At 43.4% G+C, this 14,253-nt stretch overlaps 1 protein-coding gene across 2 annotated transcripts in view; it reads left to right on the forward strand.

The window, feature by feature from the left end:
• LOC125305945 (thrombospondin type-1 domain-containing protein 7A) overlaps nt 1-14,253 on the forward strand; it is a 109,319-nt gene that overhangs the window by 39,390 nt on the left and 55,676 nt on the right. For both annotated transcript variants that reach the window (XM_048261025.1, XM_048261023.1), the window contains exons 3-4: nt 3,958-4,206; nt 10,858-11,039. In XM_048261025.1, the coding sequence (XP_048116982.1) occupies nt 3,958-4,206; nt 10,858-11,039 (431 nt within the window). The remainder of the gene's footprint in view (nt 1-3,957; nt 4,207-10,857; nt 11,040-14,253) is intronic.

The following is a 14,253-nucleotide window of genomic DNA, read 5'->3' on the forward strand; positions in this document are numbered from 1 at the left end:
ACAGTAGATCCAAGTATAAATATGCTTAGAAAATCAACATAGTGGAGTTCTTTTGTCACTTTTTTGGAGCTATAGGCTAGTTGGTTCCAATCGCCTCAATGAGCTATGCTAAGCTAGCTATAGGCTAGTTGGTTCCAATCACCTCAATGACCTATGCTAAGCTACAGTAGCTATAGGCTAGTTAGTTCCAATCACCTCAATGAACTATGCTAAGCTAGTCTAATGGTGGTTGCATTAGACTGAGTTTCTGCACGCAGAGAGGAGAAGGGTATATATCATCTAACTCTGGGGTAGCTGGCAAATCATTTTCCCGAGCAATTTACTTTGATGTAGCCAAGTTGCCCCCAAATGCTATTCTATGTGCTATGCAGTTGTAAATGCACATTCCAGCCTTACTCAAAACTACACCGATTGACATAATTTTGGTCCCATATAAAAATGTACTCGTTATCATCCACAAATAGACCCTAGTGTCACGTCCCAGTCTAGGGGTTTTGTGGGACATGAGCAAAAGATAGGAGACGGCCAAAAACTACTGCGGAGCATCAATTCCAAAATATTTATTTACAAAAAAATATAAGAAAAAGTATTAGGCTATAGAACAAAAACTAAGGCTGCAACAAAAGTCCAAAACGAAAGGCCTCGAACACAGGCCCAGGCAATCCACAGCCTTTTCCCGGACTCTCACTCCGAGAGCAGGAACGAGTGACGGAGACAGAATTGCTAGAACGCGTGGCTTGCACGAAGCAGCGGCGCTGCGTCCCGTGGCATGGCAGCGGCAACCCCAACCAAAATCCCGAATGCGAGCGAGCAAACGAACTCCCGGATGACGTCAGCTGGCACCTTTTATAGGCCGGCCCAGCAATTAAGCCCCCTGCTGGACTGTCTGAAACACAAAACATACACAGGACAGACCAAAGCAAACAAACACTAATAAAACATACAGGGACGTAACACCTAGGTTATAGTAGACTGGAGTTTCCCTTTAACCCCTCAAAATATTGTTTTACTGTTCATGTCATGTGTTCTGTTCAGCAAATCAGCATTATTTCAGATTTCAGAACCTCACTGCACATGCCCAGGCTGCAGCTGCCATTATGAAAAAATTTGGAATTTTCAGTGGCTCATACATAAGTCCATAATAACAGAGGATATCTTCAAATAGCAATGCCAGAGGGTTTGTGGCATCTTAGGCTAGTATTCTGCAAGTAATATAAAGAAGCCATGTGAGGTAAATGCCGTTTAACTGACATTTCAACGCAATAGGCACTCAAGTTATGGGTATCTATTATGTGATAAGGCCTGTTGTCATTTGACTGCCTACTTTGCCTGAAAAGGCATATCATGATACAGGACATTCAGTAAAAAAGCTGGCAGTTGAGGCTACATAAAGCACATGGAACTCTGTTCAACACAAAAAAAATTCAAAGGAAGAGGTCATACCTCCTCTGGAGAACTCATACCACCAAGAGTCATCCTGTCAGCAGTGAAATTAGCTTCGAAAAGTAAATTATTGCAATGGAAAGTAAATGAATTATACTGAAATCTTGGCAGACTATGCCTTCCAATAGCATTGGATTTACTCTGCTAAAATTGCATAGCGATTCCAATGTAATCTCATGCAACTCTTCCATTATTTTCCCGCAAAAGTCAACATGCTTTTTCCATTCCTTATGGTTGTACTGTTTGTGTATTTCTTATTATTGTATCATTTTAAAAACGTTATATTTATCTAGAGTCCCCTTTATAAATCAGCAATAGCTGGTACATGCTGTGTAAATCAATGCAATACATTCTTGCCTGATTGGTTGCTTGCCAACTAGGGGTCAAATCTCATACAGTATAAGATTAGGTTAATTTGTGTTGCATAGCAGTAGGTTCAGATGCTATCAATTATGCACTAAAACTATTCATTAATTCTTAGCTGCTGCCAGCTTCACAGCAGTGACTGGGAGACAAAAGAAGAGTGAAAATAACTTGCGTGCCCCCTAGGAGCATAAATATTAATCTCTAACTTGTTTATTTTTTCCTCTGAAATATTCATAGCCGTCTTTTTTCTCTTGATTTAAAAAAAAAGTGGAACAAACTTTTCTCTAAAGCGATAACATAATGACTTTTGCCAATACTCTTCAGAACATCATGCTTTGTTCATAATCCATTTTGTTTGATGCACTTGTGTACGTGTTTGCTTTGCCATACTCCATTTTCTCCAGGGTTTTTGGTTCAATCTCTGTGTGTGATCGCTATTCATTTTGGAGCAATATCTTACCCAGCAATCTTGAGTGAATCATGGGCTTATCTTACCCACTGTCTGGGAGAGGAGGAGAGGGCATAGCAGCCTTGAGGGGAAAATAAAGAATTCACTCGAATAGTAAAATTCACTGGTCTTCTTGTGTAAATATGGAGTAATTAGTAATTATTACTACTACGTGACTCCTCAGTTTCAAAATGACATACTCGTGAAAATGGAGCATAAAATATATTTCATGGTCCACCAGTTTCATGCACAATTTTATTTTTCTTAGGTTGTTCATGGCTTATATCATATCCATTTGTAGAGGCCATTTACAAATAGAGAAACAGATTCATGTCAATTTTATTTCAGCACAAATGAGAAGATTTGTCCTCATTCTGTCACAAAAATGCAACAAATATTTTGAGAACTTTTCTGACTTCTTGAGGGACTGTGACAAACAACACAAGCAAAACCAGCAATAATAATAAAAAAAAAAAATCCAGAACAAAAATGACTTGACAATAAGAGAAAAAAGCAACATGAGCCATAGCAAACAAGCAGCACATTGAAGATAACTCTGGGAGCATTTGGTAAATAGCAACATTAAGGTTTCTATTTACATGTCTTACCCCCTGAGAGAACAGAATCCTCTTAAACCTGCACTCTATACCAACAACCCTTCATGTTGCGCAAGGGGAATTACTCTTATGCAAAACAAGCGCACCAACACAACAACAGCACTGTAGCGCCAAAGTATTCTCTTTTTGACTTATTTGTGTATATTTCATTTTATTGTGTGTGTGTGTGTGTGTGTTGGGGGGGGGGGTTGCACATCTTAATCTGCAGAGGGAAGAATGAGATAAAAGTCATAAATACTTTGAAGTTGGCTGCTTAGGAAGAAGAGTTGCCCGTGCCTGGGGTACAGTAGGTTCGGGAGTAGCGGTTAAATGAGCGCTTTCTAAATGGAGGAGAGGAGAGAGGGAGGCAGGCTGTAATTAAGTCTAATAACATGTCAGCTACCTCGCCTCGGGATAAACTGGAACTCAGAGACAAGGCCTAAAAAACGAAAAAAAAAAACGAAAATTGTACAAAAACGTACAATTATTTTACAGTATTGAATTGCTGGCCATTGAAAGCACATTAAAGGGAGCCTGGCTGTTATAGGCTCCAATTGTTATATTACTTCCTGTAATGTATTGGAGGATGTGAGAAAGAAAATTGCCGAAGAAGATGACGCAATATCAGATCCTTATCGCTGTTTGTGGACGACAGCAAGAAAAGTCCAACGCTCACAAGAGAGGGCAAGAAATGTAGATATATATTTAGCAGCTTTGGAAAGCAATAGCCTAATGTCAGCTCTCATTGATAAATTCCCTTGCATTGCTCTTTTCCTTGACTTGATAACATGTGTTGATAATGTTAAAGGTAATTTATCCGATTTTCTCACATTAGTCCGAGGAGGAATTCATTGAACACTACCCTGACGAGATAGCCTTGCCTAGCGACAGATTGGGATCCGGCCAGCATAAGCTACTATTTTAATCCAGCACGCTACACCTTCACGCAAATCTATGACGCTATGCCCATCTGCCCATGAGGCAGATGGACGCAAAGTTAACTTTGGCCACTATTGTATAAGTATACTATACCTTCTTATCTGCATGCCCATAGCCAGCCATTAGCCTGAGCCATCTCTTAGTGTTACACTTTCTCTTTTGCAGCTCGTGTCCTCACTGGTCCCTGCCCCCGACCTTCCAGTCGTGCCTGATGCAGAAGGACTGCACGGTGAGCGAGTGGACAGACTGGGGACCCTGCTCCAAGGCGTGCGCCGACCCCGCCTTGCCCAAGGGCAGCCGCTCGCGCTCCAGACAGGTGCAGCAGTTCCCCGTGGCCGGGGGAGCGGAGTGCCCCACTCTGGAGGAGACTGAGCCCTGCGAACCCCAGGGAGACAACCTGCCCCCCTGCCCCACGTACGTACCCAGCCTATCAGCACAAATCAACTAAACCTATACAAGCCAGTGGAGGGACTAGGACCTTTACCTTACTGACACATAACTCATCAACAACACTATACTGCAACATAGTGTCTAGACATACTGTATAACACGTTATGTGCACAACACTATATTGCAACATAATGTCTAAACATATAACACGTTATGTGCACAACACTATATTGCAACATAGTGTCTAGACATATAACACGTTATGTGCACAACACTATATTGCAACATAGTGTCTAGACATATAACACGTTATGTGCACAACACTATATTGCAACATAGTGTCTAGACATATAACACATTATGTGCACAACACTATATTGCAACATAGTGTCAACATATGTGAACAAGTTTCTAGCCCACTACCGGAGCATCAGAGCTCACCATTGGCTATTGGCTCCCAAACTCACTACACTTTCAGAGATATGTTGTAATTCAGGAGCTGACTCCAGTGTCTTCAGTTGACTCCAGCTTAATATGTAGCTTAATTAATGTGTAATTACCCTGCAAAGAGGGACCATTCTTACTACCTCAAGAAATATGACACTTTTATTTTTTGTTAATGTCTTTAGTGTTAGCTAAAGTTTTCACACAGTGACCTTAGATATCACACTAATATACTGTATACGCACATTTACATTTGTTCATTTAGCAGAGGCTTTTATCCAAAGTGACTTACATGTCAGTTATATCAGAGACTTTCTAATGAGGAGACACAGCACTCAAAAAATCCTCCATAGAAATGCATGGGGCTAGTTTGTAACGCCAATATGGCCGTTGTCTACACATATCCCACCCCTTCCTCGGCAAAACGTCGACATGTGAATACATTGAGCCAATCATGTGGTGTGATGTGAATACATTGAGCCAATCATATGGTGTGTTGTGAAGATATCTTCCCAATCATGTGCTGTGAACTCGCCGCTAGAGCAAGATTGGTGTCGTGAAGCCTTGCGCACGCGCATTTCTGCTGAATAGGATTCCTGACGAGTGCCCAAAAAGCATTGCTATATGGCCACAGAGTGGAGGGACTTGCCTAAAAGGACTTTGGTTATATTACAAGGGCCATTGTTCCCGGAGCAACTCGGGGTTAAGTATATTTATCACCCGAAGAGAAGAAATACTCTTTTCTGATTGGCTGGTGGGGTGGCTTTTAATTCTGAATAACGGGACACCTATTTCACTAGTTCACATTCCGTAATTTGCAAACAGATATAATAGCATAATAGAAAAGCATGTTTGGCGAAGTCTCTGGCCAGGGTCCTGAAGTTATTTGCGGGATCGTGCAGGAGTCAACTGCGCAGGCAGAAGTCGTGCAGGATTCCGCAATACACCCCAAAAAATGTGTTAAAGATGAGGGACCCTATAGCCAGGACCACGCAAACAAATTCGATGGGAGAGCGCGAGGTGCGCTAATTCCCTCAGATCGGAGAGACTTGATCTGATATAAGAGTGAGGACCACGGGCTGAGAGTTTTGCGCGCTTGATCGGACAGGCCGTTATTTGCCGCGTTGGTGGCTGCACCATAAAATAATGAGTAACGGCCTGCTGGGATCTTTCCATGCGATGGAAAAAGTAATTAGCCAAATTGTATAGGGCTGCAGGAGAGAGTAGATGTTGAAAATGACAGCCCAAACACGCGGTTGTGAAGTTCAACATCTAATGCACCCCAATGTTTAGTAGGCTAGTAAGGCCTACGCAATTAAAATAGGCTGCTGTAGCTAACTGCAGTAGCTATAACGGCAAGAGAAGTGATGAGCAGCAACACATTATTAGAGAGGATTCCGAGGAACAGAGCAGAGCTACACACAGGTGCAGGTGCTCCAAGGCTCAGCTAGAGAAGTAACAGAGCAGAGCTACACGTAGGTGCAGGTGCTCCCTTGGTCAGATAGGGAAGGGCTTTAATATGCTGACACTCAATGAACACAGAGGAAGGCGAAAAAACTCCGACATTTAAAGGAGAAAAATTCCTTCCTTGCCCTCTTGGCAATAAGCGACAGAGCAACAGCTCCTGTGCAGCTGCCTTACGGCCAACGCCGGCATTGAGTTAAAGCGATGCTCCCTTAAATACATTTTGTGATCACCACATAGATTATATTGTATTACTATTTCCTGTAGACGTGGTCAGGTGAGATACCGATACGGTATAGGGTGGTGTAGCGGAAGGCAAGGTAGAGGGCTGCACGCTTAAGGGCTGCAGAGGGCTTGCCTTAAAGGAATTATCCGGAGTAAAATGCACTTTAGATCGATTTACGGATGATTGGGGGTACATACGTTGAGTTGACATCAAAATCATGTCATTCGGATGTGTTTTGAGAAAGTTCGATTGAAAGTCCGTAGGAGTCGATTGCTGAGTGTGTTGTAACACGCTCTGGAAATTCACAATTTCATCGCCGTTTTAAAAAAAAAAAAAAAAACATAGTCCAGTATTTCTTTCGAAATTGAAATGAAGTTGTATGGACTGGACTATGTTTTTTTTTTTTTTAAAACGGCGACGAAATTACAACACACTCAGCAATCGACTCCTACGGACTTTCCCCTTAAGATGGCAGCAAAGATGGCAACATTTCCGGAAAGGTACTGGCTTGATGAAATTCATTCTGGACTCTATCCGACCACATAAAGACCTCGGGATACTTCGGTTTGGCTTTAGGGACCCTCTACTCACTACCACCTAAGTGTTATGTTGTTTGGAACTGTAGAAGAGGTATAAAAATAGTGTTTTGTAGCAGCGAAATTGATATGCCCTGCTCACTTCCAGGCTACGAGTTTTGACTGAAAACGGTACAAAAGATTTTGATGTCAACTCAGCGTATGTACCCCCAATCATCCGTAAATCGATCTAAAGTGCATTTTACTCCGGATAATTCCTTTAACTTGCCAATAATTACTGCCTAGGCTGACCGTTAATAGCATATAATTGTAATTTGTTGTAATTGTCAGATAGAGGTTGCACAAAATGTCTTTGTCTGAGTATACTCTCCACATGATGCAATCAGGTCACGTGGTATGGATATGACTAGAGTAGGAGACTGGGAGCCAGTGAAAAATATGGAATATTTGGATATGGAAAGAAAAAACAACCTAGTTCGGTGCTACCTAGTTTGAGTTGCTGCAGCTAACAGCCACAGTAGTCAGGCAGCTACAGTGCTACACTCTGCCCCCACTGAGTCTAGCACTGTAGCTGCCTGTTGGCTGCAGCAACTCGAGCTAAATAGAACCGATTTTTTCTTTTTGTATCGACATTACTCTGTGACCTTCAGAAACAGATCTATGTAAAAAATCGGTGGAATTCTCCTTTAAAAGTTGCTTGATAAATATAAGTACTCTTTTGATCCCGTGAGGGAAATTTGGTCTCTGCATTTATCCCATCTGTGAATTAGTGAAACACACACAGCACACAGTGAACACACAGTGAGGTGAAGCACATACTAATTCCGGAGCAGTGAGCTGCCTGCTACAGCGGCGCTCGGGGAGCAGTGAAGGGGTTAGGTGTCTTGCTCAAGGGCACTTCAGCTGTGGATGTGGGCATGGGAGAGCAGTGCTCAACCACTTCCCCCACCCACATTTTTCCTACTGGTCGGGGATCGAACCAGCAACTCTTTGGCTACAAGCCCAAAGCCCAAAGGCCACGGCTGCCCCCCAACATGTAGCACATACTGAATCCATAACATTTCTGAGATTACAAGTATACTCCCATACTTCAACATCTTCCTGGTGAAGGTAGGACTTTCCACTACTTCATGCATTGGATGCCCAAATGTGTTGTTCTGTGGGGAACTTCTAAAATATATGACTGACCTTTACAGCAGGCATTAATGCGTGTTCTGACCTTAATGAAAAATGGAAATGTTGTCATGAAGACCAAAAAGACAATGACTAAGCCCATGAACCTGATGATTTGGTGGTGTTGGTTGAGTCATACCTTTATGAGGCTCATAATATTGTTTTTCCATGCAGTTGGCCTTTGCCAGGAACAGATTGCTCCTGATAGAAAGGCACTCAAGCCTCACTAACATAAATTATAAACGGCAAAGCTAAGCTGTATTTCAGCATGTGGAGGAGGACTCTCTCTCTCTCCCTCCCTCTCTCTCTCCCTTTCTCTCTGCCGTGCTGTGTGTGATGATAGCCCCTGTGGCTTGCTCTGCCCGTAGGCTTCCCCACCACCCATGAGAGCCAGTTAACCCTCGTCGAGAGTGTCTGGTGCCCGCTTGGGGATGAAGCTGGGCAGCATATGGGTACCGACTGCTGACGCCGGGTGGGCATACGTTGGCCTAGTGCCAGCGCCTAGCAGTGCTGGCACTGAGAGCCGATCTGAGTGGGGCTCACTGTCCATGTGCTAATCAGGTCCCCCTCCTACAGATGGCCTCTTATTAACCAGCACCAGCCTCCCCTTTTGTGGAGCAACCACTTTACTGAGACCTTTATATTAACTTGTCTCACAGTTGTGTGTCTACACGCTAATGCTAACGCTGCCCTGTATACAGTACAGTATGCACCATGTGTGTCTACACGCTAACGCTAATGCTGCCATGTATACAGTACAGTATGCACCATGTGTGTCTACACGCTAACGCTAATGCTGCCATGTATACAGTACAGTATGCACCATGTGTGTCTACACGCTAACCCTAGAGCTACCCTGTATACAGTACAGTATGCACCATGTGTGCTCTCCAGTTATTCGCTCCGTTCTCTCTCCTTCTGTCTTTCTCATTTTCTCTCTACAGTTTCCGTTGATCCTCTTTTTCTCTCCCCACTGGCAGAACTCTCTCTGTCTCCCTCCCCCTATTCATTTCTGTCCTCGTTTTTACTGCTTGCTCATCTTTCTCTCTCTCTCCCTCCCTCACATCTCTGTCAGGCTCTCTTTTGATCTCTCTCCTTGCTCTTCCTTTGTTTCCTCTTTTCTTGCTCCTCTTTTCTTCTGCCTCTGTGTATCTCACGACATCCCTCGTCTTTTTTCTCTCCACCAGCATCATGGCTTTCCTGTCATGTGCGAGCTGCTTGTAATGTGTCCCACCCTTAACCATTTGATCTGGGAAGAAATGCACTGATTATGAAAATCAAAGAAGGAATACATATATACATATATCACACATTTGACACATCTTCTTCCCACGCATATGCAAAACCGCTGCACTAAGGATGCACCTTGTCTGGGAGTATGCTGGAACATAATATGGATATACCATGCTTTTTATTAAATTTAAATTATTATGAGCTTACAAATGTACAGATTATATGGCGCCTCACAACATTTTGGATTCTCTCCCATTGCCGTGCTTGTGTTTTGTACATCTTTGTACATGCGCCTGTTTTTCTCTCCCTTGTTGAAAAGCCAGGACAGATAACTTGTGGAAAGTTAAATCTGACTGATCACTTTAAGCACTAATAGCCATGACAACAATTAGCCAGCGAGCACTTGCTCTGGAATGCATCCAGGAGTCATTTCTATTAAAGCCTCTTCACTCGGCAGAGAGATTGAGTGAGCAGGGAGGGTTGTCGTTGGCGAGTATTTATAGGTAGTGGGCGAACAGATGTTGCTTCACCGTGGTAACCTGTGCTGCTCTATACCTCTCTCTTCATTACCGAGCAGAGAGAAAAAAAAAACCTCAAAGCTCGGGGCTTTTAATCAATAATGCAGCGCAGGAATGAAGAGGACGTGAGAGAGTTCAGAGGCTTGATGAAAAGCCTTTTTACATTGTCAAAAGTCTTTTTCCCGAAGTGAAACTTTTTACAGGGGAAACTATACGTAATTAAGCTAATGCATGGCACAAAATTGATTACTAGATTTAATTTGGTGCAAAGTGCAAGGGTTCTGTGCTTTGTATTTTTCGTCACTGGCTTAAAGAACAGAACAAAGTGTCACTACTTGGTCAATAATGGTCCGCTACTACTTTCCATATCACTATTTGGTCACTATTACCCTCCGCTACTACTTGGTCACTTCCTCCACCACTACTTTGTCACACTTCACTTCCTCCGATACATTTTACTACTTACTTTCCATTTCTATTTACTATTTTACTCCTCCATATACGACTTGGTCACTACTTTACTCCATCATTTCTATTTTACTTCCTCATTACTCATTTCATTTACTATTTTATTACTTCTTTACTATTTTTATTTTCCACATTTATTTCTTTCCATTTCACATTTCTTGGTTACTATTTTCATTTTTATTTACTTTCATTATTTCACATTTTACTACTTTCCATATTATTACGTACTATTACTCTGGTTACATTTGTTACTCCTCCAGCATACTTGTTTACACTTACTCCGTCATTATCTCACTACTTTACTACGTCACTATTTGTCACTATTCAGTTTTACTTTACTCCTCGTTCACTATTTGGTCATTTCTCCACATTACTTGGTCACTATTTCCTCCTCGTTACACTCTGGTCACTCCTCCGTCACTACTCTCACTCCTCCGTCACTACTCTGGTCACTACTCTGGTCACTCCTCCGTCACTACTCTGGTCACTCCTCCGTCACTCCTCCGTCACTACTCTGGTCTTTCTCTGCGGTTGTCACCTCCGTTTGTTCTGTGCCAGCGTTCCTCTCTCTCTCTTTCTTGTAAATTTCCACTCATTCTTGTTTTGTTTCCAGTTACAGCTGGAGGACCACGGAGTGGAGCGATTGCCGGGTGGACGCGTTGCTCAGCCAACAGGACCGTCGGCGTAGCAACCAGACGGGGCTTTGTGGGGGAGGCCTGCAGATCAGAGAAGCGTTCTGTGTGCAGGCCAACGCCGAGCTGATCTCCTACCTCAGTACCCTCAACAACAAAGAAGGTAGCAGAAGCAACAATCGCACGCCACTTTTAAACAATAAACCAGACACCTTCATTTCCCTGAAGCACTGTGTGTGTGTGTGTGTGTGTTTGCAAGAGAGAGAGAGTACTGTATATACAGTGTTTGTGAGTGTGTGTGTGTGTGTGTGTGTGTGTGTGTGTCTGTGTCTGAGAGAGGGTGTGTGTGTGTGTGTGTGTTTGTGTGTGTGTGTGTGTGTCTGTCTGTCTGTCTGTCTGTCTGTCAGAAAGAGAGAGAGAGAGAGAGAGGGTGGGGTGTGGTTCTAGGTGTTTTACCTGCCTCTTGAGACACCAGGTGGCCGAGCCCTCCTGTGGAGTAGTCTGCCTGTCCTCTTCCTGCCTGCCCATCTCCCTGCATGGTCCAGTGTCCTTCGGCATGCTACAGTACATCCCCTCTCACCCCCCACAGTATCTGTTTACAGTCTGAGTCATGAGAGGACTGCGCTATACTTTTGCCCACCCGCCCTCAAAGGGCCAAATACAGTATCTGTTCCTGAACTCAGACCCAGCTTACACCTTGCCTGCATTTGCAGCATTCTGTCATGCATTACATAGTATACTACATACTGAATAACTATATAATGGTAAGTGCACTATGTACTGTACATCACATTACATACATTTAGCTGACACTTTCTCTCTTAGTATCTTTTATTCACTGTAAAAATGAAGAATACAATGGCCTATTTGATGTCTTGATACCAGCTGATATATTCTCTGATATCGATACAGCATATGATAGATGTGAATGAAGAGTACAAGCACCTTTTTTTTCCACTTCAAGCACTGCTCGCATAGAATGGAATGCCAGTTTGAAGTTAAGTCAAGGCAAGAAGAAGAGATATAGTGAGGATAGAGAGGAAGGTCATGATAAGTCCTAGTGAATAAGTGGATTTTCTGAACGCAGACCTTGTATTTGAATTCCATCTGTACCATGATACAGTTTGGTCTGGGAGGAATCATTGCAGTGATAAAGTGGCTGTTCTTCTGCTGTGGACTGTGATGGGATCTAAAGCAGGTCTTCTAGTGTGGTTAAAGACATTTATTGCATATTGTGTTCACAACAGCAGACCTGTACTGATAGAAAATGGTTGATGACAGGGCAAATGTATTCCATGCAGCATCTATTATTCACATACAGATGTTCAAATAGGACCTGGCGGCCTCTACATCGGCTCTACAGCATCACCTGTCAACCTTGCTCATCAGCTCACCTCCATCCTCAAAAGCAGTGTGGTGTGTGTGTGTGCGTCACTTCCATTGTATTGTGTATTGTGGGTGTCACCTCTATTTTCAAAAGCAGTCTTTAGCAATGATCCTGAGCGTGGTAAGCTGCGTTGGTGCATGAGTGAGTGAGATTTAGAATCATTTGAACTTTAACCCCATTCCCAATTCAGGCACGCCTTCTCAATGTGCCCTCATTCCCTGTTAGGCGTTATTGTAGCTCACAGTGAAATGTGCTCTCACACAATATCTTCTTGGGTTCTTTGAAAATAACTAATGCATAAATCAGCATTTCCTTTTTGCCGCAAAGGTACCATTGATGCTTTTGTCATTTACTAGGTGAAGTAGACAAAGAAAAGCCTGCCATTTGAATTCAAATTAAGCTTTTATTGTCTCAACCAGATGGCTCCTACCATTCTAAGCAAGTATTTTAGAATCTTTGTACTCCATGTACACTAATTCACAGAGACTGTTAATATGAGTTATATTTGTAGGTTATACATGTATGCAATTGTTCTGTTTTCCCTGTTTTTCACAGAACTCACAGAACTATTACAGCTATTGTTTTAAATTATGAAAGATTCATTAAAATTCAAAAAATCATTTTTCCACCTATTCACCTATTCCCACAAATGAATTACCTCTGAAGAAGGTTTTGCTGCAAAGATGATGCCCAGAGATGGTAAAGAGCATCAATTGTGAATGGCCCTTAATACACGCATATCACAAAATACTATGCCCTACATCCAGCATCTAAAGCATCTTTTTTTCTGATGGAGAACAGCAGAAGAGTCCTTCAGTGGGTACACCCCATCTCGTCCCCCTGCCCCTGCATCCGTGTGTAGACCAGTACACACAAGACATTAACTCAGCGAAGCCAGTGATGAGACCATCCCCGGTAACCAAGAGCAGTGTGACTCGCTTCCGATCAGCTTGTAGATCATCAATCAGCCCAAGCTCACCTGGCGGCGCTGACATGACAGCTTTGATAGGGGAAAAAGGGAGGAAATCGGTGTTTTCCGCCTTTGGAAAAATGGCCTGTCAAAGTGTGTTTGTGTCAGTGTGTGGAGCAAGGAGGATGTAGAGTCTGATAATGGAGATGTATACTGTAGGAGGCCGAGGGAGGAATGTTTCTGCCGTACACAGGGAGGGGGGGGGGGGGGGGTTTGGAGGTGGCAGGAATGTAAGGCAAAGCTGTTTAAATGTAAATGAATTACAGCCACTATGGAGACACACATCTCGGTGAACATAAACAGACTTAATCCACCACGAGGATTAAGTGCATAGAGAGTTACTGGACAGATGTATAGCCAAGTAAATCCCCCCCACCCAACACACACACATACACATGTACACACACACACAGACTCTGCATGCAAACACACACACACACACACACACACACACACACACAGACCCTTTGGTCTTGATTCACCTGACCTTGTGATCCTGGAAGTAACCAGCTGGTTTTCCATAGCAGTGACCTGCTTCTTTCTGTGACCACCCCTGCTCTCACAGCCCCCTCCACAATGCAGCGCTCAGAGCAGATATACACACAGTAATGCCAATAGGAGGTAAAGATGGGTGAGTCATTGGTAAAAAGCCATGTAGAGTCACCTCAGCTTACACAGGGGGTGTCTGTGTCTGCTGTACTGTATGTGTGTGTGTGAGTGCGTGTGTGTGTGCGTGTGTGTGCGTGTACGTGTGCGCATGTGTGTGTGAGTGTGTCTGCGGTGCGCTTATCAGTGTATTGCAGGGTTTCTCTCATTTCATCAGGGGGTAATCTGCACTGGCTAACGCTGTGGTGGAGCAGAGGGAGTATCCACTAACTCAGCCGCTCTGGTGCATAAACATGCCCACTGCTGCTGCTGTCAAAGCAAAGGGCGGCCACTGCCCAGGAGAACTGCCTGCTCAAGTGTGTGTGTTTGTGCGTGTGTGTGTATGTGAGAGGGGGTGTTTGCTTGTGTGTGTGT

The sequence above is a fragment of the Alosa alosa genome, chromosome 13, assembly GCF_017589495.1.
Source record: "Alosa alosa isolate M-15738 ecotype Scorff River chromosome 13, AALO_Geno_1.1, whole genome shotgun sequence".
NCBI lineage: Eukaryota > Metazoa > Chordata > Actinopteri > Clupeiformes > Clupeidae > Alosa > Alosa alosa.